General features: G+C 46.0%; 1 protein-coding gene across 1 annotated transcript in view; it reads right to left on the bottom strand.

Moving 5' to 3' along the window:
- LOC137562413 (solute carrier organic anion transporter family member 1B3-like) overlaps positions 1-22779 on the bottom strand; it is a 79966-nt gene extending 57187 nt beyond the window's left edge. Inside the window, exons 1-5 of the mRNA XM_068273754.1 lie at positions 22650-22779; positions 10133-10274; positions 9926-10058; positions 9729-9835; positions 6439-6585 (exon numbers count right to left, since the gene is read on the bottom strand). Coding sequence (XP_068129855.1) covers positions 6439-6585; positions 9729-9835; positions 9926-10058; positions 10133-10274; positions 22650-22763 — 643 coding nt within the window. The 5' untranslated portion in view covers positions 22764-22779. The remainder of the gene's footprint in view (positions 1-6438; positions 6586-9728; positions 9836-9925; positions 10059-10132; positions 10275-22649) is intronic.
- Between the last annotated feature and the right edge of the window lie 949 nt (positions 22780-23728).

Genomic DNA, 23728 nt, shown 5'->3' with positions numbered 1-23728 from the left:
ACATATTTTTTTCAATTGACACAGGAATTGTTTGGGAAGTGCTGCTAAGTACTGGTGTATACATTTTAGTAGCAACTTCTTTGTTTACTGTTAGCAAAATACATTCAAAGTTTACTGACCCCAAAACTGGGCTGACCGAGCCGTGAGGAGAGGGGAAATTCCCCTCACACTTGATCAGTTAACTCTATGTGTAGCTCTGTGTGTGACAGAGAGAGACAGGACACAGGAGCTGCAGCTGTTGGGAGCTCTGTTTCTGACTGAAGTGTCTGAAGAGAGCAGAGGAAATGTAACTAATTGTCACAGCTTTTTCATACTGTTTTTGCTTTCAGAGTTTGATATGTTTGATATTTGCTTTCTGTAGTCTGATATGCAACTCTGGTTGTGCATTGAAGCAGACACCCCTTCTGCAATTGATTTGTCCCAATATAGCTAAATCCTACCCTCAATAAATTTCAGCTTTTGCCTCTGGTATTTAACATGAAAATTAGGAAAATGTTTACACAGCTACTTAGACATTATTTGTACATTGTCATTTTAGAACACTTGGGTATCGATCGTATTCCTTTAAGCAATGCGGCCTTGTAGGTGAGAAAAATAACCGGTTGACAGAATGTATACAATAAATCTTATAAATGGAAAAGACTCAACACTTTAGGCCAAGAAAAGCCAAGCTTACCTCGGGTAATGCCTTTTCCAGTAGTCCGAGTGACAGCACCCCTCCTATGAGACTTGTCTCCCTCCTAAACTTTGGACAGGAAGCTAGAAGATACAAATTTGCATAACAGGCAGGCAGGAGTAGTATATAAAGATGTTACTCACAAGAGGTATTCAGTTATAAAAAAAGACACGGACACCATATGCTGCTGAAACGATTACTTTAATTATCCCCTTTATTAGGGTGGGCCGGAGGGGTGCTGTCACTCGGACTACTGGAAAAGGCATTACCCGAGGTAAGCTTGGCTTTCCCAGAACGTCCTCCTGACAGCACCCCTCCTATGAGACGATAAACAAGAACATTATAAGTTAGGGAGGGACTACTGCCTGCAACACCTTTCTTCCAAATGACAGATCAGTATTGGCTAATAAGTTTAGTCTATAATGTTTAACAAACGTATTTTGGCTGGACCAGGTGGCCGCTCTGCAAATCTGCTCTATCGAGGCGCCTGCCCTCTCTGCCCAGGATGTTGATACACTTCTTGTGGAGTGAGCTTTAATTGAGGTCGGTAAAGATCTTCCCTGAGCCTGATAAGCTGCGGCGATAGCTTGTCTGATCCATCTTGCAATTGATGTCTTGGAGGCTTGCCTCCATTTGAATTTCCCCGCAAATAGTACCAACAAGGCATCTGATTTTCTCCAAGATACAGTCCTTTCAAGATAATGAAGGATACACCTTCTAACATCCAAACAATGAAGCTTCCTCTCCTTCTCATTAGTTGGTTTATCACAGAATGATGGCAGAAAGATTTCCTGTAATCGATGAAACTTTGAAGTCACCTTAGGAAGGAAAGCAAAGTCTGGACGTAGAGTAATCCTATCCTCCGAGATGGTACAATAAGGTTGCTTAATGGATAGGGCCTGAAGTTCGCTGACTCTCCTGGCTGTGGTGATTGCCAGAAGAAAGGCTGTTTTCAACGCCAGAAATTTATCCAGAATCTGATCCAGAGGCTCAAAGGGATGTTCACAAAGACTCTGTAACACCACATTCAAGTCCCAAGGAGACACCTTAGATATCACCACAGGCCTGAGACGTTTAATTCCCTGAAAAAAACGAAGAAAAAACTCCTCCTGAGCTAATCTTCTTTCTAAATATACACTCAAAGCTGCTGTCTGAACTTTAAGAGTGCTGGCACTTAACCCCATCTGAAATCCATCTTGAATAAATTCCTTGTCTTCTGATAAATCTGTCTCGTAACCTTCTTGCGAGATTGTATTAATGTCTCAGAAAGTCTATCCGAAAAAACCCTTGACTTCAGGATTCCCCACTCAATCTCCATGCTGAAAGGTGAAGACGCTTGAAGTCCGGGTGAAGAACTGGGCCCTGTGACAACAAATCTGCTCTGACTGGTAACATTATTGGTTGACACATCGTTAACTTCTGTAACAGAGCAAACCACGGTCTTTTCGGCCAGAAAGGTACTATGAGAATAACTTGTGCTTTGTCCTGCATAATCTTGTTCAGAACCCTTGATATCAGAGGTATTGGGGGAAATGCATACATCAGGTTCAACCGCCACTCTATCGAGAAAGCGTCTATTTCCCATGGATTGTCCTTTGGATACAGGGAGCAAAACTTTTTTGACACTTTGAATTTTGTTTCCTTGCGAACAAGTCTACTGCAGGAGTGCCCCAAGCCTGACAGATCTGAACAAACACTTCCGGATTCAGAGACCACTCGTCCTGTAATATCGCTGATCTGCTGAGATAGTCTGCCACCACATTGCAAGACCCCTTCAGATGAACTGCTCTGATGGATGTTAAGTTGCTCTCTGCCCATTGCAGAATTCTTGCTGTCTGAGACCACAACCGACGACTTCTTGTTCCTCCCTGATGATTCAGGTAAGCCACAACACTGCTGTTGTCGGACCTGACCAGCACATGACACTGATTGATTTGATCCTTGAAGTATTGAAGGCTTCTCCATACTGCTTCCAGTTCTCTGCTGTTGGAGGATTTTATTGCCATTGCACTGGACCACTGACCCTGCGCTGGTAGAGAGTCCATGTGAGCGCCCCACCCCCATGTACTGGCATCCGTCGTTATGATTCTTTGAACTGGAAAAGACCACATGCGACCTTCTGACAGGTGAGACAGTTCCTGCCACCAGTCTAACGGCACTTTCACACTGTATGGGATCAGAATCCTTCTTTCCAGGGCTGAAGTGTTCCTGTTCCAGCTCCTTAGTATCCACAACTGCAGGGTCCTGGCATGGAATTGACCCCATTGTACTGCAGGGAAGACTGAGCTTAACAGACCGAGTAGTGCCATGGCCTTTCTTATACTGATGAATCTTGACTTCTGAAAAGAAAGAACAGAATTAAGTACTGCCGAAACTTTCCTTTCTGGGAGAAATACTCTTTCTTGGCAGGAGGAAAAAATAAACCCCAGATATTCCATAGATTGGCTGGGTACTAGCGCAGATTTTGACCAGTTAATTAACCAGCCTAAAGACTCTAGACTATCAATGCATATCTTAACCTGATCACTTACAGACTGTAAAGAATTACCCCAAATTAATAAATCATCTAGGTAAGCAATGATGTTAATGGACCTACACCTCAAGACTGCCAATACTTCTGCCATCACCTTTGTGAACAGCCAAGGCGATGAAGCTAGCCCAAAAGGTAACACATTAAATTGGAAATGTCTTACCTCTTCTTGTAGGTGAATTGCAAATCTTAGGAACTGCTGGGACTGTAGATGAACTGGTACATGTAGGTAAGCATCTTTGAGGTCCAGAGAAGCTAGAAAACAGTCTTTTTGCAACAGGGTTATTACAGAACTCACATTGTCCATTCAAAACTTCCTGTATTTTACTGCCCTGTTCAACCCCTTTAAATTTAGAATAAATCTGAAGGCTCCCTGAGGTTTTTTTTTAGCAGAAAGACTGGTGAGTAGAACCCTTGACCTCTCTGGCAGGATGGTACCTCTCGGATCACTCTTTTTTCCAGAAGGGAAGCAACCTTCTCCTGTAATGCCTTTCTTTGGTCTGTTGACTTTGGCTGTGGAGTTACCACAAACTGCTGGTGGGGGATACTCGAATTCTATCTTGTACCCTTCCAATACTATTTTCAAGAGCCATTGACTTGTGAACCGCTGGCACCACGTTTCGTAGTAGTGGGAAAGCCTTCCCCCTACTGGAATACTGGCGTCATTGCTTATTGGGTTGGTTGGACCGGGGAAAAAGAGCCTTCCCTTTTTGGTTTCTACTTGAAATCCACTTCTTTTTAGGTGGGATCTTTGCCTCAGGTTCCCTGTTGCCACTGCGAGCTGGGCCCTTGTACTGAAAAGCTCTTTTTCTGGTAGGAAAATTTTTCTTATAATCTGAGGTTCTTTCTAGTGTCTGATCTAGCTTTGAACCAAGTAACAGTTCACCTTCACAGGGTAAACCACACAACTTGGAGCGAGACGAATTGTCCCCCTGCCAAGTTTTCACCCATATGCCTCTCCTTGCCGAGTTGACAAGGGCAGTTGTTCTGGCCGTTAACTTAACCGTGCCATCTGCTGCATCAGTTAAGTAATTAGTAGCATTAAACAAATTCGAAAAGTCCTCTAAAATTTCTTCTCTGGGCACCCCCGAAGCTATTTTAGACTGAGTCTGCGTGAGCCAAGCTTTAAGGGATCTTCCCACTGCCGTGGATGCCACTGCTGGTTTAAATGTTAAAGATGCTGACTCCCATGCTCTACGCAACAGATTGTCCATCTTCTTATCAATGGGGTCTTTTAAATTCCCAAAGTTCTCAAACTGCAAATCGGATTTTCTCGACACCCTTGAAAATGACGGGTCCAGTTTGGGAACCGGCCCCCAGAATTTTTGATCTTCCGGACTGAAAGGATAACGACGAGAAAGAGACTTGGGCCAAAACGCCCTCCTTTCAGGGTCATCCCACTCCTTCCCAATCATTGATTTTAGAGAGGAATGGACTGGGATGAAACAATTCTGGGGTTCCGCCAAACTCACGTACATCTGATCCAAGGGGGTCAAAGATTTCCTCTCCGCTGTTATACCCATAGTATTCTGCATCGCAGACAACAAGTCCTTCATTAAGTTTGGTGCAAAAGCAAACTTCTGAGGAACCTCTGGGTTCTCCTCCTCCTCCCCAGAAATCTCCTCCAAAAATGAAATCTCTCCTTCCTCTCCAGATAACTCTGAATCCCCTGATTCATTATCCTTTCTTTTACGTTTAGCTGATACCTGATGAGGTGAAGTGGGAACCTGTAAGGCTTCCTCTAACTGACTGTGCCCTTCAATCCCCGGGGTTGGTAAAGGAGCAGTATTAGTAGCAGAGGTAGAAGTAGGCAGAACTGCAGATTCCGCCATTGCTGAATCCTTTATCTCTTTAATGGCCGAGGCCATCTCAGACCGCATCCATCCCATCAAGTCCTTAAACACCACTGGGGATTCCTCTTTTACCACTTTCTCTCTACAAGACTGGCAAAGTTTCTTCGTAGAGGAAGAATAGAAGCGAGAGTTGCACATAACACAGCGTTTCTCAGTTCTACCAGAAGATTGTCCACCTTGAACTTGCTGAGACACCGCCTTATCCTTGTCTTTATCACCCCTTGGGGCTTTAGGCTGAAAAGAAATAAAGACAGACTGTCAGCCTTCCAAGGTGGACCTATCCATTACAATTCAACTCTCTCAAAGCATGTACAGTTACAGCTCACCAGAGAGGGGATAGCGCCAGACTCCGCAGAAGTCAGAGGAGAAGGGCCTACAGCGTCCTCCATGATCACCGACAGCAATGGTGATCGTGGCTAACATTTAAATATATATATCCCTGTAGATTACCTGCAGCTGAAGTCAATTTTCTCCCGCTGCGGCCCCTGCCGCTATGCCGTCAGCTGACACATCATGCGGGACGCATGCGCATGACGTCACTTCCACCCGGAACTCCCTGCCGCCATAAAGCTTCCGCATCTCTATGAGAAGCCTCCTCCACGCTGTGCGCTGGACCAGCTGAGTCCCCTGCTCAGCCTTAACATGCCCGCGCTGCACGCTGCACTCGCCGCCTGACGTAGTAGCACCTGGAGACCTCTCAAAGCGTCCCGTCCGGGACAGGAAAAACAACTGAATACCTCTTGTGAGTAACATCTTTATATCTTTATATACTACTCCTGCCTGCCTGTTATGCAAATTTGTATCTTCTAGCTTGCTTCCTGTCCAAAGTTTAGGAGGGAGACAAGTCTCATAGGAGGGGTGCTGTCAGGAGGACGTTCTGGGAAAACCTTTTTTGAATCTTTCAAATTGTTTTGGTTAAGGAAATAATTGATATTTTGGAAACGTTTCCAAATGCAAAAATTGTGGCGACACGAAAGCCTTCTTTGTGGTGGAAGATGGAACATTTGTAAAAAATATATATTTTTGGTCATAAGCAAATCAATCCCACAAAACAAAGAGGAATGATTTTAATTATTTATTTATTTATGAATCACGCAGCACATCACACCAGTAAGGGCCTGTTTCCACTACACGCAGATTGGATGCAGAATGGATGCAGAAAAACTGACTCCAATGAATGCCTATGGGAAAATCTGCATCAGAAAAATCGCGTTTATTGGAAACAGGCCCATAGGCATTCATTGGAGTCGGTTTTTCTGCATCCAACCTGCGTGTAGTGGAAACCGGCCCTAAGCCTTTGTGGAACGGCCAAGGAATTCAGTTATTGCACTTTCATGGTTGCATTGGGTACAATGCTGTGAACCTATCCTCATAGTTACCTAAGTAGAGGGCTGTGCTCCCAGCACCGGCAAAATCATCAATGTATGCAGTGCCCAGCGGGGTGATAGGTGTCTCCCCAATCCCACGCAGCATGTTTCCGAAGAAGATATAAACCCACATATAGTTATTATTATCCTTTGCACACGCTGAAAACATAAAGTAAGAAGGAGATGTCACTGTTCATCACTAACTCACATTTTAATTTAGGAAATGTGTAGTAACAGACAGGGGAGCCGAATGAATAGAGCTAATGAAAGGAGAAATAATATTTATAATTATTTAAAGGATAACTGAAGTGAGAAGAATATGGAGGTTGTCATATTTATTTCCTTTTAAGCAATACCAGTTGCCTGGCTATCCTGTTAATCCTCTGCCTCCAATACCTTTAGCCATAGACCCTGAACAAGCATGCAGCAGATCAGGGGTTTCTGACATTATTGTCAGATCTGAAAAGATTAGCTGCATGCTTGTTATTTATACACTACTGCAGCCAAATAGATCAGCAGGACTGCCAGGAAATTGGTACTGTCCAAAAGGAAATACATATGGCAGCCTCCATATTCTTCCCACTTCAGTTGTCCTTTCAGGCGATAAGAATAAGTTAACTGGGGGCCTCTTAGAAACATGAATGAGGGTTCTAGAAAGAGGTGAACCCACAGCAGAGTATATTAAAGGTGGAAGGATGAAGTCAAAGAAGATCTAAGGAAAAAGGGCTTAAAGTGGGATTAAAGTGCTCAATGCTGCTGCGCTTAACTCCTCATAGGCACATCCAGTGGTGACATATGTAGGGGGGAGATAAAAAAGAAGAGAAAAACCAACACATGGGGTGTAATGTATGCTTAGTTCACCCTCAGTGACAAACACACTCTTCCCGAAATTGAGAATAAGCACCCAGCCGTCAGGACCACCACCTCTTCCTATAGAGTGGCCGCTTACCCTCAGCTTTCTTGTAAACAAGCCTAGCTCATGGCAGCCATTGCCTCTGCAAAAAACATCCTAAAGCCAATATAAGGATAAAACATAGCGTAATTCCGTTTATTTAAGATAAAAATCCCTGCTACAAGTTGTGCTTACAATGTAACTACTTGGGTTTGAGCATATCACATAATATACTGCACCGGATCCTTAGCGCGTCCGCCGGTCAAGTGTAGTTAGTGAACCTCGCTCCTTCCCCAGTATGCGTGCATGCGTACGTCCAAGCTCCGCCCTACGCGTTTCGTCACTGGGCGTGACTCACCAGCCCCTGATGAGTCACGCCCAGTGACGAAACGCGTAGGGCGGAGCTTGGACGTACGCATGCACGCATACTGGGGAAGGAGCGAGGTTCACTAACTACACTTGACCGGCGGACGCGCTGAGTATCCGGTGCAGTATATTATGTGATATGCTCAAGCCCAAGTAGTTACATTGTAAGCACAACTTGTAGCAGGGATTTTTATCTTAAATAAACGGAATTACGCTATGTTTTATCCTTATATTGGCTTTAGGATGTTTTTTGCAGAGGCAATGGCTGCCATGAGCTAGGCTTGTTTACAAGAAAGCTGAGGGTAAGCGGCCACTCTATAGGAAGAGGTGGTGGTCCTGACGGCTGGATGCTTATTCACAATTTCGGGAAGAGTGTGTTTGTCACTGAGGGTGAACTAAGCATACGTTACACCCTATGTGTTGGTTTTTCTCTTCTTTTTTATCTCCCCCCTACATATGTCACCACTGGATGTGCCTATGAGGAGTTAAGCGCAGCAGCATTGAGCACTTTAAGTTTGGACTTCCTATGCAGAGGACACTGCTTGCGGCTGGGATATTCATCAAGTACTTTTTCACTCATTCTGCGCAGCGATATCATTGTTTAATTCTTAAAGTGGGATTGTCACCATAAAAATCAAATTTCAACAGCAAGTTATCTGACTGTATTACGTGATAAAGATGCTAATCCTGCATTCAAAACTTTCAAAACTTTTTCTGCTGTTATGGTTTGGAGTTATCACATACCCTAGGAGCACTGGCCATTTAATTGCCATTGCCAAACAGTTGCATGCTGGGGGGTCTTTTTATCTATAATATATTCCTCCTCTTCACTTTATTTCTGCCTCCTTCTAATGACATAAGACAGTGTACTTCCTAGTATAGACCTCAGTGGGAGTGTTTGAAGACTCTGGGAGGGGGGCGGGCAACGAATACACAATTAGCAAGAGGAGAAAAAAAGAGTGAGAGAGGAAATGATGTCAGGAAGTCATAGGTAATCAATATGGAAACTGTCTAGAATAGGATCTTCTGCTTTTCCTTTATAAAATTAACAGGAATTATAATGTGGACAGTGCAATACATATGTTATGTAAGTAGAACTAGTATTTATCTACTTATATATGTGATTTTTATTTCTAGGTTAGCATGGGTGTCACTTGTTCTTTAAGAAACTGGATTCTATTGATTGGGCAGGCTGGAAGATTTGCATTGATTGAGGATGAAGCAGAAGTGGTGGTAGATCGATGGCTCACAGCGTTGCTTTGCCTCGAACAGTGCAACGCTACAGTTACATCAATTTTCAATAGATTCCCTGCAGGAATTTCTGAAAAATGGAGTGCTGTGTGGGATAAGAAAGTAATCAATCATTTTGCCAGGTGGCAATCTATAACTTCATGGCCAGCTTTAGAATGTAACTCAGGGGTGTCAAACATAATCATGTAAGGGGCCAAAATCTAAAACACAGTCGAAGTCATGGGCAAAATAGTTTTTTAAGATTTAACATTTATTGAACAGCCTCAAACTAAATGGCATAATGAAAGCAAACATGGGGGCCAGCTCCTCCCCTTCCTGTAGAGGAGTAAAGGTGGAGGGGTGCTTTATTTTTACCAGCCAAACAAGAGCTTTTGGATCCCAAGAGAGGGCCTATTGTATTTTTTCTGAGAGGTTCCTTGAGCTGTTTCTGCTCAAACTGACAGTGTTCCAACCAGAAACACTCCAGTGTCCTCCTTTGGATAGGAAAGCAGTGTCATTTGTTTAAACTGTTTACAAAGATGCACATTTGAAGCTCAGGAGAGCCACATAAAATGGCAAGGTGGGCCGTATTTAGCCCATGGGCCTTGTATTTGATACTTATGAGGCAACTCCTCATTTATTCCTTGGTCATAATTTTAACTTCTCATCTTTTTTAAGTCTGAAATTTCATTTTCACCTCCTATTGCTTATTGTACATTGTTGCTTAGTATGTTCATACTTGTTAAATTTATAGAATAATAGTAAGTGCAGAGAACTTTGGGTGTGTGTTTTTTACTTCCTTTGAGAAACTTACCAAGTTTGGATTGCTCAGTGAATGTTCGGTTGGCCATACATGATGAGACGCTCTCGGTGACGTTGTTTATCAATGCTGCTGAAGTCCTTGTTGATTCATATTTATACCTGTGAGGGTGGAAATATGTTTCTTATGTCTCCTGAAAAAATAATGACCTCCATTATACATCACAGATCCACGTGGCGGGTGTCACCTACGGTCCCATGAAGAAGTGCGGCATGGCAGTCAGGAAGCTCCCCAGTGACATCACAATGCAACCAATGGCGATGATCCGCGGTCTGTGCATCTTCGCCCCGTAATAGCTGACAAAGGCAATGAACAGTAAGTTTCCTGCAGAATGGAGAGCCATTAATTACAGAGGATACTAGAGTATGAACAGAGTATGAACATTGCCCAGTATTTACCAATTTCAAAACTTCCATCAACCAGTCCCGCCGTGGAAGAGGAGATGTCAAAACGCCTCTCGATCTGGGTGATGGAGCTTTTCAGGTACATTCCTGAGTATGCCTTTGTGAAGTTGCAGAAGCAAAGAGCAAACAGGAACATCTGCAATGCATCAAGTAGAGAATAAAAATGATCCGCCTCTTTAACCCTTTAGCAGCCAATTTATTTAGAGGCTTTCAAGTGCTCTAGGCCAATTTATTTTAGCACATTTTTTCCCCTTTCTTGTTTGTTACATTTCCTGGCTTTTATTTAGTACTGCTGAAATGTGTACTTACTGCCACTTGTCACTAGGCGGCAGTGTGAGACAATAACAAAGGACTTCTACATTCCACGAATTTACAGTACAGCGAGTTCTGCGATAACTCTAGTGAATCTGCTGATTGGTTAAGTGTCACCCCACTTTGTTCCCAGAACTGTTTCAATGGCTGAACTTGATATAAGTGTCGTTTGTAAAATATGACTACGTAAACACCATTTGAAAAGTTCACAACTGATAGTGTTGGGTGGAGAGATGCGTCAGCGGTGCTGGAGAGATAAACCACCTCTAGCTTTTCACTTAGGGACTACGGTGGTGAAATCTCTGCTCTCCTGAGTTCCTAGCTCTCCACAACCATCACCAGGGACTCTCTCTCATTGATCTCCACATGGCTGGATATTGTAATGGTAAAGGCTTCAACCTCTGACATAGGAGACCTGGGCCCATATGCAATTAACTTTTTCTACTTAAGTTTTCTCCTAGGTGAAATGTTCAGACCTTGTCCATAAAAGGCCTTTAAAACACCAGCAAGCATGAAAATACTCAAAATAATTTTAATAGTACTTTTTCAGCTACTTTGTGGTACTTTTTCAATTGAAAATTGAGGAAAAGTTATATTAAAGAAAATATGAAAAATGATCTCCAAGGAGAAAACTGAGGAGAAAAAGTGAATTGCATATGGGCCCTTGGTTCAAATCTCTTCCTATTTCAGTAGGTCAGGATCTATTCAGGAAGAACTTCCTAACACTGCTATTGCCTACTGTGCTTTCCTCAGCGGCTGCAGCTCTGGCGCTTTGAGTTAGACAGGAGAAAAGCGTTACGGTAAATTCTGGAATTATCATTATGGAGACTGTAACAGGAAGAGTGAAGACACCCCAAGTTGGGTGGGGACACTCGTGAGATGTGGTGGTAAGATGTGACTAGTGGAGTCTACAAGAGGTATAAATAAGCTGACTTTTTACTCTGTCCACCACAACACAACTGTAACTGAAATATTATTCCTGGTTGAACTACGTTTTCAAAGGTGGATACATTGATGTCAATGTCATGGCCAGGGACGTGTGTATTATTAATTGGAGCTTTTTTCCCATTTTTTTGCAGGGCTCACCACAAACACTTGTTGGCAGTAAATTGTGGATCACAAGCAAAGAGTGGAGATACTGCAATCTCCTGAGGTTGGGGTTTCACACAAAAATAATAGGAAACAAGAAGTAGGAATGGGATCAGGTTTCATGCATCCTGTTCATTTAACATTTGTTTTTAAAGGTTTACTTTTGCAAGTTTTACTATTTCCCTCTGTAGACTGCTAAATTATATTACATTTCCGAGGCTTACGCACAGCAAATGAGTGTAGCTCTCCCTTCCCACCTCCTCGAGTTTTTGACTGGTTGGGAAGCCCACATTGATGGACCAGTACAGAGGGCTGGGAGCTTTAAAGGGGTAGGGCAACACAATATAATGAAGGGTGGATAAGAAGAGCAGTTTGGTTGGCATTGAATGTTTGACTGGCCAGAGGCTGAGGGACAGTGCTGCTCATCCAGATTCCGGATATCCGAACTTTTTTCAGCTATCCGACCGGATTCGGATTCCGGATATCTGGGCCGAAATCCGCATAGCACTATACGGATATTTGGTCGCATACCCAGATACGAATCCGGATACTGTAACCATGGAGATGACATCCATGACGTCATTGAGCCAATCAGAGGGCTCCTAGCCTAAGCCCAAGCAACCAATCACAGAGGGGAACCTTGGCCAGTCCCTCCTGTATATAAGGAGGGGGGCCATGATGAAAAATCATTCTTGCTTGTGACTTCACACTGAGAGACAATTCCAGTGCTGTTTGGCTAAGCAAGTGCATTATTACACTTTTAAACCAAGCGTTTTTGAGTGGAAACACCTTCACTACACTACTGTTATATTGTGTTGTAGTTAGCTAGCCTGTGTAATTTGTTAGTGTCAGTCAGTCAGACTTTGAGCTGCAGCAGCTGCTAATTAGGTCCAAACCTCCTGCTGCTGGCTGGCCTGCTATTAGCCTTAGCTAGCTAGTAGTTATAGTATAGGTAGGATTACTGTGTGTTAGTGTGTAGTTACTGCAGTGCTATTAGTTGTTAGAGAGTAGTACTGTGTTAGCTAGTAGCTACTACACATTATTGCAGTGCTGCTGTGATGCTGACTGAGCAGTGAGCAGTTATTAAGCAAGTTTTAAATGGTCACACAGCCTCATAAAGTATACCAAGTCACTTTTATTGTATCAAAAACTTAAAAGACAGAAGTCCTCAAACATATATACCACAAGTCACATATATCCCAAAGAAACCCCTTAAAAACAGTAACTGCGGAATGCATATATGACGCAGGCTGCGTATCAAACTGCACTAATTTGATATGGTAAGTATAAAGGCAAACTGTATCTGGCCAGAGAATTCAATTTTGCCACACTTAAACTTGCGTCCACGCACTCATACGCCACACATACATGTGCCAAGGTAGCTTAATATGGGGGGCCCCCTTTGTAAATTGGCTTTAGTTTTCCAAAAGTTCAGTTCACTATAATGCCAAAGGAACTTGAATTGTCAGCCACTTGCTTTAAGCAGGGAGGATTAGCTCTCACCCATATCAGTAGAGGCATCTGATCACCGAAACTTCCGCTGGTTCATATGATTGAGTCCATTAAATGAGTCCATTAAATGGCTTAGGAGCATAACACTGTCGGCTCCATCACGCCACAAACTTCTCTGCGGAGGACGCCAGCCCGGAATTCCGTACACCACGTGTGTGGATGAGTGCTGCGGCGCACGCAGCCGCGTCAGCTCCGCCCACCGACGCGTTTCACGTCCCAATTGGACGTTTCATCAGGGTGTGGTCTTGCTAGTATGGGACAGTATGTGGACAAGAAGATTTTTCCACTAGTTCAAGCATTACCTTCCTACATACAGGACACACGTGATGTCCTGGGTGTCCTGGCCGGTTTCGAGGTGCCCCCGGGGTCCGCCCTTGTTGGGATAGACGTGGAGTCTCTCTACACGTCGATCCCGCACGAGGAGGGGCTCCGGGCAATGTCCTTCTTCCTCCGTGAGCGGCATCCCTCTGCAACAGCCCATAATGCATTCATTGTGGAAGCCATGAAATTAATTCTTACTCGGAATTGTTTCGTGTTTGAAGGCCAATTCTATCAACAATTGCGTGGAACGTCGATGGGCGTCGTGTGCACCAGCCTATGCATGTTTGCATTTGGGACTCTGGGAACGGGAACAAGTGTATCCCAGCCCAGAGTTTGGTGCACACGTCGCCCTCTGGATTATATTTATTGACGACGTGTTGATGGTCTGGAGGGGTACTGCTGAGGAATTGGAGCAATTTATGCTAAAATTGAATATCAATGCAAAAAATATTCGCCTGACCTTCTCCTCTGGCAGTGAGATTTTATTTTTGGATCTCATGCTGAGAGTTGAGGGCCAATCGATTGTTACAACGTCATACCGCAAACCCACGGCTGGCAATACAGTATTGCATGCAACCAGCCACCACCCGTCGTCTCTGAAGAAAGGAAGCCCATATGGACAATTCCTCCGTTTAAGGAGGAATTGTTGCAGAGATGAGGACTTCAGAAAAGAAGCAAGCAGTACTGATATGGGTGAGAGCTAATCCTCCCCGCTTAAAGCAAGTGGCTGACAATTCAAGTTCCTTTGGCATTATAGTGAACTGAACTTTTGGAAAACTAAAGCCAATTTACAAAGGGGGCCCCCCATATTAAGCTACCTTGGCACATGTATGTGTGGCGTATGAGTGCGCGGATGCAAGTTTAAGTGTGGCAAAATTGAATTCTCTGGCCAGATACAGTTTGCCTTTATACTTACCATATACAATTGGTGCAGTTTGAAACGCAGCCTCCGTCATATATGCATTCCGCAGTTACTGTTTTTAAGGGGGTTTCTTTGGGATATATGTGACTTGTGGTATATATGTTTGAGTACTTGTGTCTTTTAAGTTTTTGATACAATAAAAGTGACTTGGTATACTTTATGAGGCTGTGTGACCATTTAAAACTTGCTTAACCTATTTTGGTTCCTGGACGTAGTTTCTACGTCCAGGAACCATGCGCGCTACCGCGCACCCCTGCGGCCGATCGTGCGCATGCACGCGCACTCCCGGCCACGGATTCGGTAGCCAAGGAATCAATGTATCGGGCTATGGAGCCCGGACATTGATTCCTCTCCCCCGCTGAAAAAGCGACAGCTTCTCTCGGAAGCTGCGCCTTTTCTGGCCGTTCCCTTCCCGATGTGTCACTCTAAGCGCGTGCTACGCTTAGAGTGACGTCATGTAAACAAACTTATGGCCGCCATCTTGTGGCCAAAAAGTAATACTACACCTGAAAAAAAAAAATTAACACACATTTACATTATAAATCTATTGTTTACCTCCCACCCTCCCAAAAGTACCCAAATAAAATGTTTACTATAAAAAAAAAATCCATTACAATAAAAAAAACAAACAAACATGTAAATATTTACCTAAGGGTCTAAACTTTTTAAATATCAATGTAAAGATGAAATATTTCTATATTTTTTTTATTTTAAACTTGTAAATAGTGATAGATGCAAAATGGAAAAAATGCACCTTTATTTCCAAATAAAATATTGTCGCCATATATTGTGATAGGGACATAATTTTAACGGTGTAATAACCGGGACATATGGGCAAATACAATACGTGAGTTTTAATTATGGAGGCATGTATTATTTTAAAACTATAATGGCTGAAAACTTAGAAATAATGAATTTTTCCATTTTTTTCTTATTCTTCCTGTTTAAATGCATTTACAGTAAAGTGGCTCTTAGCAAAATGTACCCCCCAAAGAAAGCCTAATTGGTGGCGGAAAAAACAAGATATAGATCAGTGCATTGTGATAAGTAGTGATAAAGTTATAGGCTAATGAATGGGAGGTGAACATTTCTCACGTGAAAACGACGGAACCTGAATGGGTTAATATATGCTTATTGCTTAGGTTGGCCTCGTCTCCATATTTGAGTGAGAAATAAGTCCCAAGTGTTTTTAGACACTGCTTATGCAAATCTTGGATAATATTGAGCAGTGTCAGTTTGTCTTGTTCTACTCTGCTGTCTGTCACTCCGTGCTGATTCAAAGTCCAAGCCCGCTATTAATAAAGTACACACATCACCTGTGACATCACATATCTTGTACTATGTCTGGCACTGGCAGCCGGGGGAGGGTCAGCAAGGCCAAGAAGATGAGAGGGAGCAACATCGTGGCCTCCGTCAGCAGTTCTGCTGCATCAGTCTCCATTCCGCCGCTACCCACTGGCCATCCAGCTGTTAGGGGGAGTCACACTGCAGAGACGCAGCAGCATGTAGTGGCCAATTTCAAGCAGGGTTAGCGGCGCAAATTGGAGGAGAAAGACGCCGCGTCTGTGATGCAGATGATGGTGGATGACGAGCAGACCACCACCAGCCCTAGATAAGACAGTCTGTGCACAATGGGCTTTGCGGAAGAGTCTGAGATGGTGGCGGTGATTGTTGGGGGGGGGGCTGTCCATGATGTGTCAGCAGAAGAAGAGTTTGAGGTGGGCTCACCATCATCCCAGCAGTTGTTCGAGGAGGGGGAGTTTGATGTTGATGACAAGATGAAGGACCAGGACTACCATCCATAGGAGGGGATCATGTCAGCTCTGAGGAGGACGATGCGTCAGTGGGTCTGGCACGGAGAATCAGCATTGCAGGGATTGGCTGGAGCAGCAGTGAGCATGGAATGCGTGACCCACAGCCTGCTGCTTCATCTGCCACTACTACCACCAGCCGCACCACTCAACCTCAGGCCCCAACCACCACAGGGAGAAAATCAGCAGCAGCATCCCATTCTGGGCGACGTAAGGGAAAATTGCAGTCCCCAATATGGCAGTTTTTTCATCTGCCCTCACTGGAAAGCAAGTTTGTGACTTGTAATGTGTGCCATGTTAAGATGAGCAGAGGGTCTAACCCCTCCAACTATGGCACCTCCAGTTTCATAAATCATCTGGCCAATAAGCACAAACCTGAGCATGAGGAATTCAAAAGACTGAAGGAAGCTGGCGCTGGCCCTTGCAGTGGTCAGAGCACCATAACCCCCTTTGCCACTCCTGCCGACAATGAGGCCTTTTCAGGCAGCCAGTCCACCTCAGTGGTCTCCTCTGCTCCCTCCTCGGCTTCCCATGTAAGCCAAAAATGCCACCACCACCAGACCCTGCTGAGTGAGTCGTTCATGGTCAGGGCTCAGCCTCCCAGCAGCCAATGCGTATGCCAGCTGAACAGCTTGCTTACATGGGCCATGTTCTCCCAGCTCCTCCCTTACTCGTTTGTGCAGGAGAGGAGCCAGATGCGTGCGCCCCTGCAGTGCACAGCGCCGGATTGGCCAATCCCCAGCCAGCACTACTTCGCACGCACGGCCATCCCAGCACTGCACCAGTTTGTGAAGGCCAATGTGGAACGTGGGCTGGACCATGCGGTGGGTGCGCACATCCATGTGACCATGGACTCATGGTCAAGCCGGTTCAGGACAGGCCGGTACCTCTCTTTCACCGTGCACTGGGTCAGTTTGGTGGAAGGGGGTGAGGAGGGGACAGCAGCATCATCACCCCAGTGGGTGGTGCCACCCCGCAGCAGGGTCAGGGGAAGTGCAGCAGGTTCTAGCTCTGATCCGGTTCCATCCTCCAGCAAACCAGCAGCAGCGTGAAGGCCCACCAGTGCCAAGCGCTGCTGGAGATGGTCAGCCTGGGGAAGAACCAACTGACTGCAGACCATGCCTTGGCCAAACTCCGAGACCAGGAGAGGAGTTGGCTGACCCCCAGAGGCCTGAAAGTCGGAGAGGCGGTGGCTGACAATGGGGCCAACCTGGTTGCCGCCATCCACCGAGGAAACCTCACCCACATCCCCTGTCTGGCCCACGTCCTGAACCTGGTGGTGCAGAAATTCCTGCGCACCTACCAGGGGATGGACAATCTTTGTGGAGTGGCAAGGCGAACCGTAGGTCATTTTCACCGCTTGGGTAGTGCCACAGCGTCCCTAGAAGCCATGCAGCTGGAGCTGAATCTCCCACAGCACTGACTCATCATAGACGTTCCAACATACTGGAATTCCATCCTGGCAATGTTGGAACGTCTGGTTGAACAAAAGCGGGCTGTCAACCACTACCTGGCCAAAGCCACCATGGAGGCCAACTTGTCCGGGACCGGCACCACCCACCTCCCAGGCAGCATCTGCCCTGCTGAATGGGGAAAAATGCAGCTGGTGTGCTTGGTGCTGGCACCCTTCCTGGAGGCCACCAACATGGTCAGCCAGGACCGTGCGTCGCTGTGTGAGTGGTTGCCCATGGTGTGCATGCTGGACAAGGCCCTCGATGCTCTGCTGGAAGTGGGAGAGGCAGCATTGATCCAGCAGGAGCAGCAGCCACCTGCACAGTCCACCTCTGTGCGGCAGGAGGGGGAGGTTGAGGAGGATTTGCTGTTTGAGGAGTTGGAGGTCCCTGACCATGAAGAGGAGGGGGCACAGCGGAGTGCAGCTGCAGTGGTGCGGGGGTGGAGAGAGTAGGAGGAGGATCAGGAATCGGAGGAGGAGGACAGCACTGTCAGCGGTGCAGAGGATGATGTGTCAACAGAGATGGCAGCCCTCTTACCCATGGCAGCGCACCTGCTGCAGTGCCTGCGCAAAGACCCAAGGATGAAGCAGATGCGTGCTCGGGAGGACATCTGGATCACCCTTATGCTAGACCCACGGCTGAAGGGGAAGCTGGCTAAGTTCCTGCCTTTAGGAGGAGACCCTGTGTGCCGAAAAAGGGACTTGCAGCAGATTCTGGTTTGGCGCTTGGGGGAAGCCTTCCCCCAGCCTCCCACCCCCTGAGTCCAGCCAGCACAGCAGCAGGTGCCTGCATCTAGCAGCAGTAGGCACCCAACAAACCTGCTGTCTCTGACAAAGGCGCTCTACACCACGCCAGTACCGCTGCCTACAGAGGAGGTGCCTGCAGCAGCATCCGGCTGTCAAAGCCAGAACCAGTATCTGACCCGGATGGTGGCTGACTAAATGGGGTCCTACAGCGGGCTTGACACCGACACCCCTGTGGACCCCTTGGATTACTAGGTCAAGCACCTGGATATCTGGAGCGAGCTGGCGCAGTACGCCCTGGAAGTGCTGTCCTTCCCGGCCTTCCAGAGTGCTGTCAGAAAGGTGCTTCAGTGCAGTTGGTGGCGTGGTCACAGAGAAGCGCTCTTGTCTGTCCACCCAGTCTGTGGACAGACTGACCTTTCTGAAAATGAACCAGGCTTTGGTGGTTGGAAAGTTCCTGGCCCCTGTTGTTCGCAAGAGTGGTAAATGAAGTGGCTGAGTGGGAACCACTATGCCTGCCTTACCACCACCCTTTACCACCACAACCTCCTGGCTCCATCTTCATTCATAAGCCAGGTTCAATTTTTTTTTTACAGCCATTGTACTACCAACACTAGGTGCCATGGTTATTATCTGAACACAATTGCTGTGTAATTTTTTGGAGGTGGGATGATAACTGTGCTGTCCCAGTTGTGGGGAGGCCTCAACTGCAGCAGTATGACCGCTTCCTGGAACCTCTCCTTTTTAATGTTTTACCTGTTCCGTGGTACCAAGACTAGTTGCCATAGTGATTATCTAAACACAATTGCTGTGTAATTTTTGGGAGTTGTCTGGGCTGATATCTGTGCAGTTGGACTTTGGACACAATGTGGGCTGCACGACCACTGTCTGGTACCTAGTCCTGATGTTAATTGACAGCCTTTTTCTTTGGGGGGGGGGGGGGGGGATTTTAAGTCCCCACATCATCAATTAGTGTTTCCCTTTAAAAAAAAACATGCCATCGCTCACAACGCTCTCCCTGTGGTTGATTCCCATGTACCCATGGATACACACGATTTTCCTTATAATCCAAGCATACAAGTTTATATTTATCACGTTTCCTCTGTTGGACAAATTTTTTATATTCATCAATGTCTTTCTACAACATTAACAACTCTTTTTTAAGGCTATCGTTCCCTTCAGATGCAGCCTCAATTTTTCTTTGAGTCAAAGAGATATCGTCTTCTACATCCACTAACAGAACACGAATTTCTTCAATAATCATCAACATGTAGTTAAGCGAGTGTTTTGTCGAAAGAGCGATGCTGTGCTCTTTTGACAAAACACTCGCTTAACTACACGTTGATGATTATTTAAAAAAACATGATGCTACATACCTCATTTACCCTAAAAAAAAGTTTTCGAAGCAATTTAAAGGCCACTTCGGTTTTGCTATCCGGATATCCGAATCTGCCCAGATACCCCGGATACTGAGGTTGGATATCCGATTCGGATCGCAAAAGTTTGAACTCGGATATCTGATATCTGGTATCCGGATCCAAATTCAATCCGGATTTTGAAAAGGGGTATCCGAGCAGCACTGCTGAGGGAATCTAGGTGTGTGGCTGTGCTTGCTGGTAAACCAGATACTTAATTTGGAAAGCAGACCCAAAGATCCGGAGCCAGACCAATTCCGATACAAAAATCAAATTTTTTTTTATCCTCAGCAATAAACAGATACAGATTGAAAGAGAGCAGTCGGCCTGACAGCCGTTTTGCAGGTCACCCCTTGGATTGTCAGAGGCCACAAATAAGGTAGCCTCTGATGAAGCAGGGGAGACCTGCGAAACGGCTGTCAGGCTGGCTACACTCTGCCATTATGTATCTGTACATTGCTGAGGATGAAATAAATAGGTGATTTTTGTATTGGAATTAGTCTAGTGTCTGGATCTTTGAGTCTGCTTTTCAATTTAATGAAGGAAAGTTGGTATTCAGTGCAGATTGTTGAAGTCAACTGATTGTTTTTACTCAGCTGTAAATTACACATCATCAGCCAGAGGTCCCTGAAGAAATTAAACATTATCTCAGCCTTCTTCCACCCTCCCTCATCCTCCTATCTATAGCAAACAAATTGCTGGATCTCTGACCTCCAGCCCCAGCCCACATGTGGACCTGGGAAGGGCTTGGCTCTGGATTGTGTATAGAGGTGGTGGAGAAGGCCTGACAGAAAACACAATGCAACTCAAGTTGCAAGTCTTTCCATCTGAGTGGTTTGTATAAACCATAAGGTATCATCACAAAGTGCGTGTACCCCAATAGCAACACCTGTTGGGCTCAGGGGGTATATCTGCTTCTCAAAGGAACCTGAAGAAAGGGCTATGGAGGCTGCCATATTTGTTTCCTTTTAAACAAAGCCAGTTGCCTGGCTGTCCTGCTGATCCTCTGCCTGTAATACTTTTAGCCATAGACAGTGAACAAGCATGCAGATCATTTGTGGTGTCCTCCTATGTTCCCCATAAGTGCCCCCTCTATCCTCCTTTGCCCCCCCCCCCCCCTGTGTCTGTGGTGTCTACCTCCTCCTTCTGTGTTGCATCTGCCCCCTAGCAAATGTTATACTTGCCACGATCCAATGGTCAATTCAAATGATGCGCCAGAAGTTGGGAGAAGAAGCCATTCATCCTTCAAACAAATGAAGTCAATGAGGGGGTGCTGCTGCTGCCGGGACCTCCTAGAAGCCACTCATCCTTCCTCGCGTCATCTTCCAAATGCCGTGCGGCCAATCAGTGTTGGAGCACTGGGCCAATCCCGGCCTCCTGCTCTTCTGACTGGAGCCTACGGTCTCGGAGGTGGGACCATGGCTCCGTCATTGGGCCAATCACTGCATTCGCTCGTTGCTCTGCTCCCAACTTCTGTTGCATCATTTGAATTGACCATTATATCGAGCAAGTATACAGTATTAGTGTTGGGCGAACAGTGTTCGCCACTGTTCGGGTTCTGCAGAACATCACCCTGTTCGGGTGATGTTCGAGTTCGGCCGAACACCTAATGGTGTTCGGTCAAACTGTTCGGGTTCGCCCGAACTGATTAATGGCCGGCCGAACAGGGCCCTGTTCGGCCGAATACGGCCCCCCTATGGGGTCACAGGCATAAGGGGGGAGCATGCCCCGATCGCGGGGGGGGGGGGGGGGGCGGAAATTCCCCCCACCCCCTCCGCTAGCGCTCCCCCCTCTGCCCTCTTCCCCATAAAAAAGTTTAATGCAAGTTAAATTGTACCGGTGGCTGGCAGTGGAGTGAGGAGGAGGAGTCCGAGTAGGAGAGTGACGCGTTGAGGCCGGGCAGCGGGCGGTTCAGCGGTAGTACCCTTGTGGTACTTCCGCCCTTTCTCTGACCTCACGTCCTCTACGTGATGACGCATACGAGGGTACGCGTGACGCGTACCCTCGTATGCAGAGGACGTGAGGTCAGAGAAAGGGCGGAAGTACCACAAGGGTACTACCGCTGAACCGCCCGCTGCCCGGCCTCAACGCGTCACTCTCCTACTCGGACTCCTCCTCCTCACTCCACTGCCAGCCACCGGTACTATTTAACTTGCATTAAACTTTTTTATGGGGAAGCGGGCAGAGGGGGGAGCGCAGGCGGAGGGGGTGGGGGGAATTTCCGACCCCCCCCCCCCCCCCGCGATCAGGGCATGCTCCCCCCTTATGCCTGCGACCTCATAGGGCCCCCAAAATGGGCATGTTCGGGGGTCCCATTGACTTCCATTGAGTTCGGGGTTCGGGCCGAACATGCCGAACATCTGGCCCATGTTTGGCCTGTTCGGCCCGAACCCGAACATCCAGGTGTTCGCCCAACACTATACAGTATCATTCACCAGGACGGCAGGTGCCACACAGAAGGAGGAGAACACCACAGACACAGGAGAATAGAGACAGTAGAACAGAGGGGGCACTTTTTGGGGAGACCTTGGGACCAATAGGATACACCACTGTCTTCCCCCCCTCCCCCCACATCACTCATGGGGGAGAAAAAGTGTGGCTTATGGTCCAAAAAATACGATAGTTTCCATAGAAATACTGTTGTTTTTTAAAATAAGTTTGTTAAGTACAGTAGCATAGCAATAGGGGGTGCAGAGGTTGCAACCAAATTGGGCCCTCGGCCAGAGGGTCCCTCCCTCAACCACAGTATTAGCTCTCTATTGGTCCTGTGCTGGTAATAATCACTTCTACAGATGCTTTGAATAGCAGTGATCATTAACAAACAGTTCTCCATCCCTTTCTTGCTCCTCTGACACTGTGGGTGTCCTTGGCAGGTTTTTACCTCACCATCTCTCTTCATTCTTCTTACTTTCACCACTAGGTGTCACGTTACCTTCAGCGCGGCGCAGCAGGACCGTTTCTGATTGGCTGGCGGCGTGTTGTACTCCAGGGAGGAGGGGTTGCAGTTCAGGTTAATCGTCTCGTTATTATCTTTGTCCGTTGCCATCTTTACCGATTCAGCTGAGAGCCACATAACAAACATACCAAAGAGATTAAAAATAATCATCTCATTCAAACATTGAATTGAAATTCACAAGAAAAGAACTATCTGGATAAAACAATTAATGTTTTATTATAATATATTTCTGTGTCATCAACATGATTTCAGTGTTTCATAAATTACCTTCCGCAGGCAGCATTGCTGGGCTGAGGCTGTACAGACATGTAGTTTGCCTGCAGTCTGTTCAGTTGCATTTTGTAGGGTGGGGGGCTGTTGGTGCATGTGACATCATGCAGCGGGTGGGGTTAGTGGGGGAGAATAAAGTTATTAAAGTTATCGTCCGTCACTTGGCCGAATTGATCTGCCTAGTGGATTGTTGGCCGGGCGGCTATTGGGAGTTGGGAGGCTGCTGCACACAAGCCAGATTATCGGCAGAGGTGGTCGTTATTGGCTGCCTCAGCCAACTTTAATCCTTTGTGTATAGACCTTAAAGTGTACCGGAGGCGACATGTGACATGATGAGATAAACATGTGTATGTACAGTGCAAAACATATTAATAAACAGGCTGTTTTACTTGTTTTATTTTGCTGCTTGAAAGCGTTAATAGGCACGGAAGTGACAGCTTCTGTCTTGTCGGTAGCTTGTTGGAAATATAGCAAACATTATATGCAAATTACAGCCATAAATGTTTTCCTGGCAGAGTACAACTTCCGAGGGAAGGGTTGCGATAAGATACATGAACTATTGAGCTTTTTCTAACTCAGGGATACTTAAAGGGGCACTACAGTGAAAAACTGTAAGATTTAAAATATGTGCAAACATATACAAATAAAAGCAAGAAGTTTTAAACCAGGATGATACCATTTATTGGCTAACTAAAAATGAATAAAATTAAGCAAGCTTTCGGCCTTGCAGCCTTCGTCTGGCTTATATCCTGTTAGTTACTCATAGCTATGATTAAGGAGCCATC

The sequence above is a fragment of the Hyperolius riggenbachi genome, chromosome 3, assembly GCF_040937935.1.
Source record: "Hyperolius riggenbachi isolate aHypRig1 chromosome 3, aHypRig1.pri, whole genome shotgun sequence".
In the NCBI taxonomy this organism is placed as follows: domain Eukaryota; kingdom Metazoa; phylum Chordata; class Amphibia; order Anura; family Hyperoliidae; genus Hyperolius; species Hyperolius riggenbachi.
Note: the sequence above shows the minus strand (reverse complement) of the source record. Positions and strands in the feature narration are given on the sequence as shown.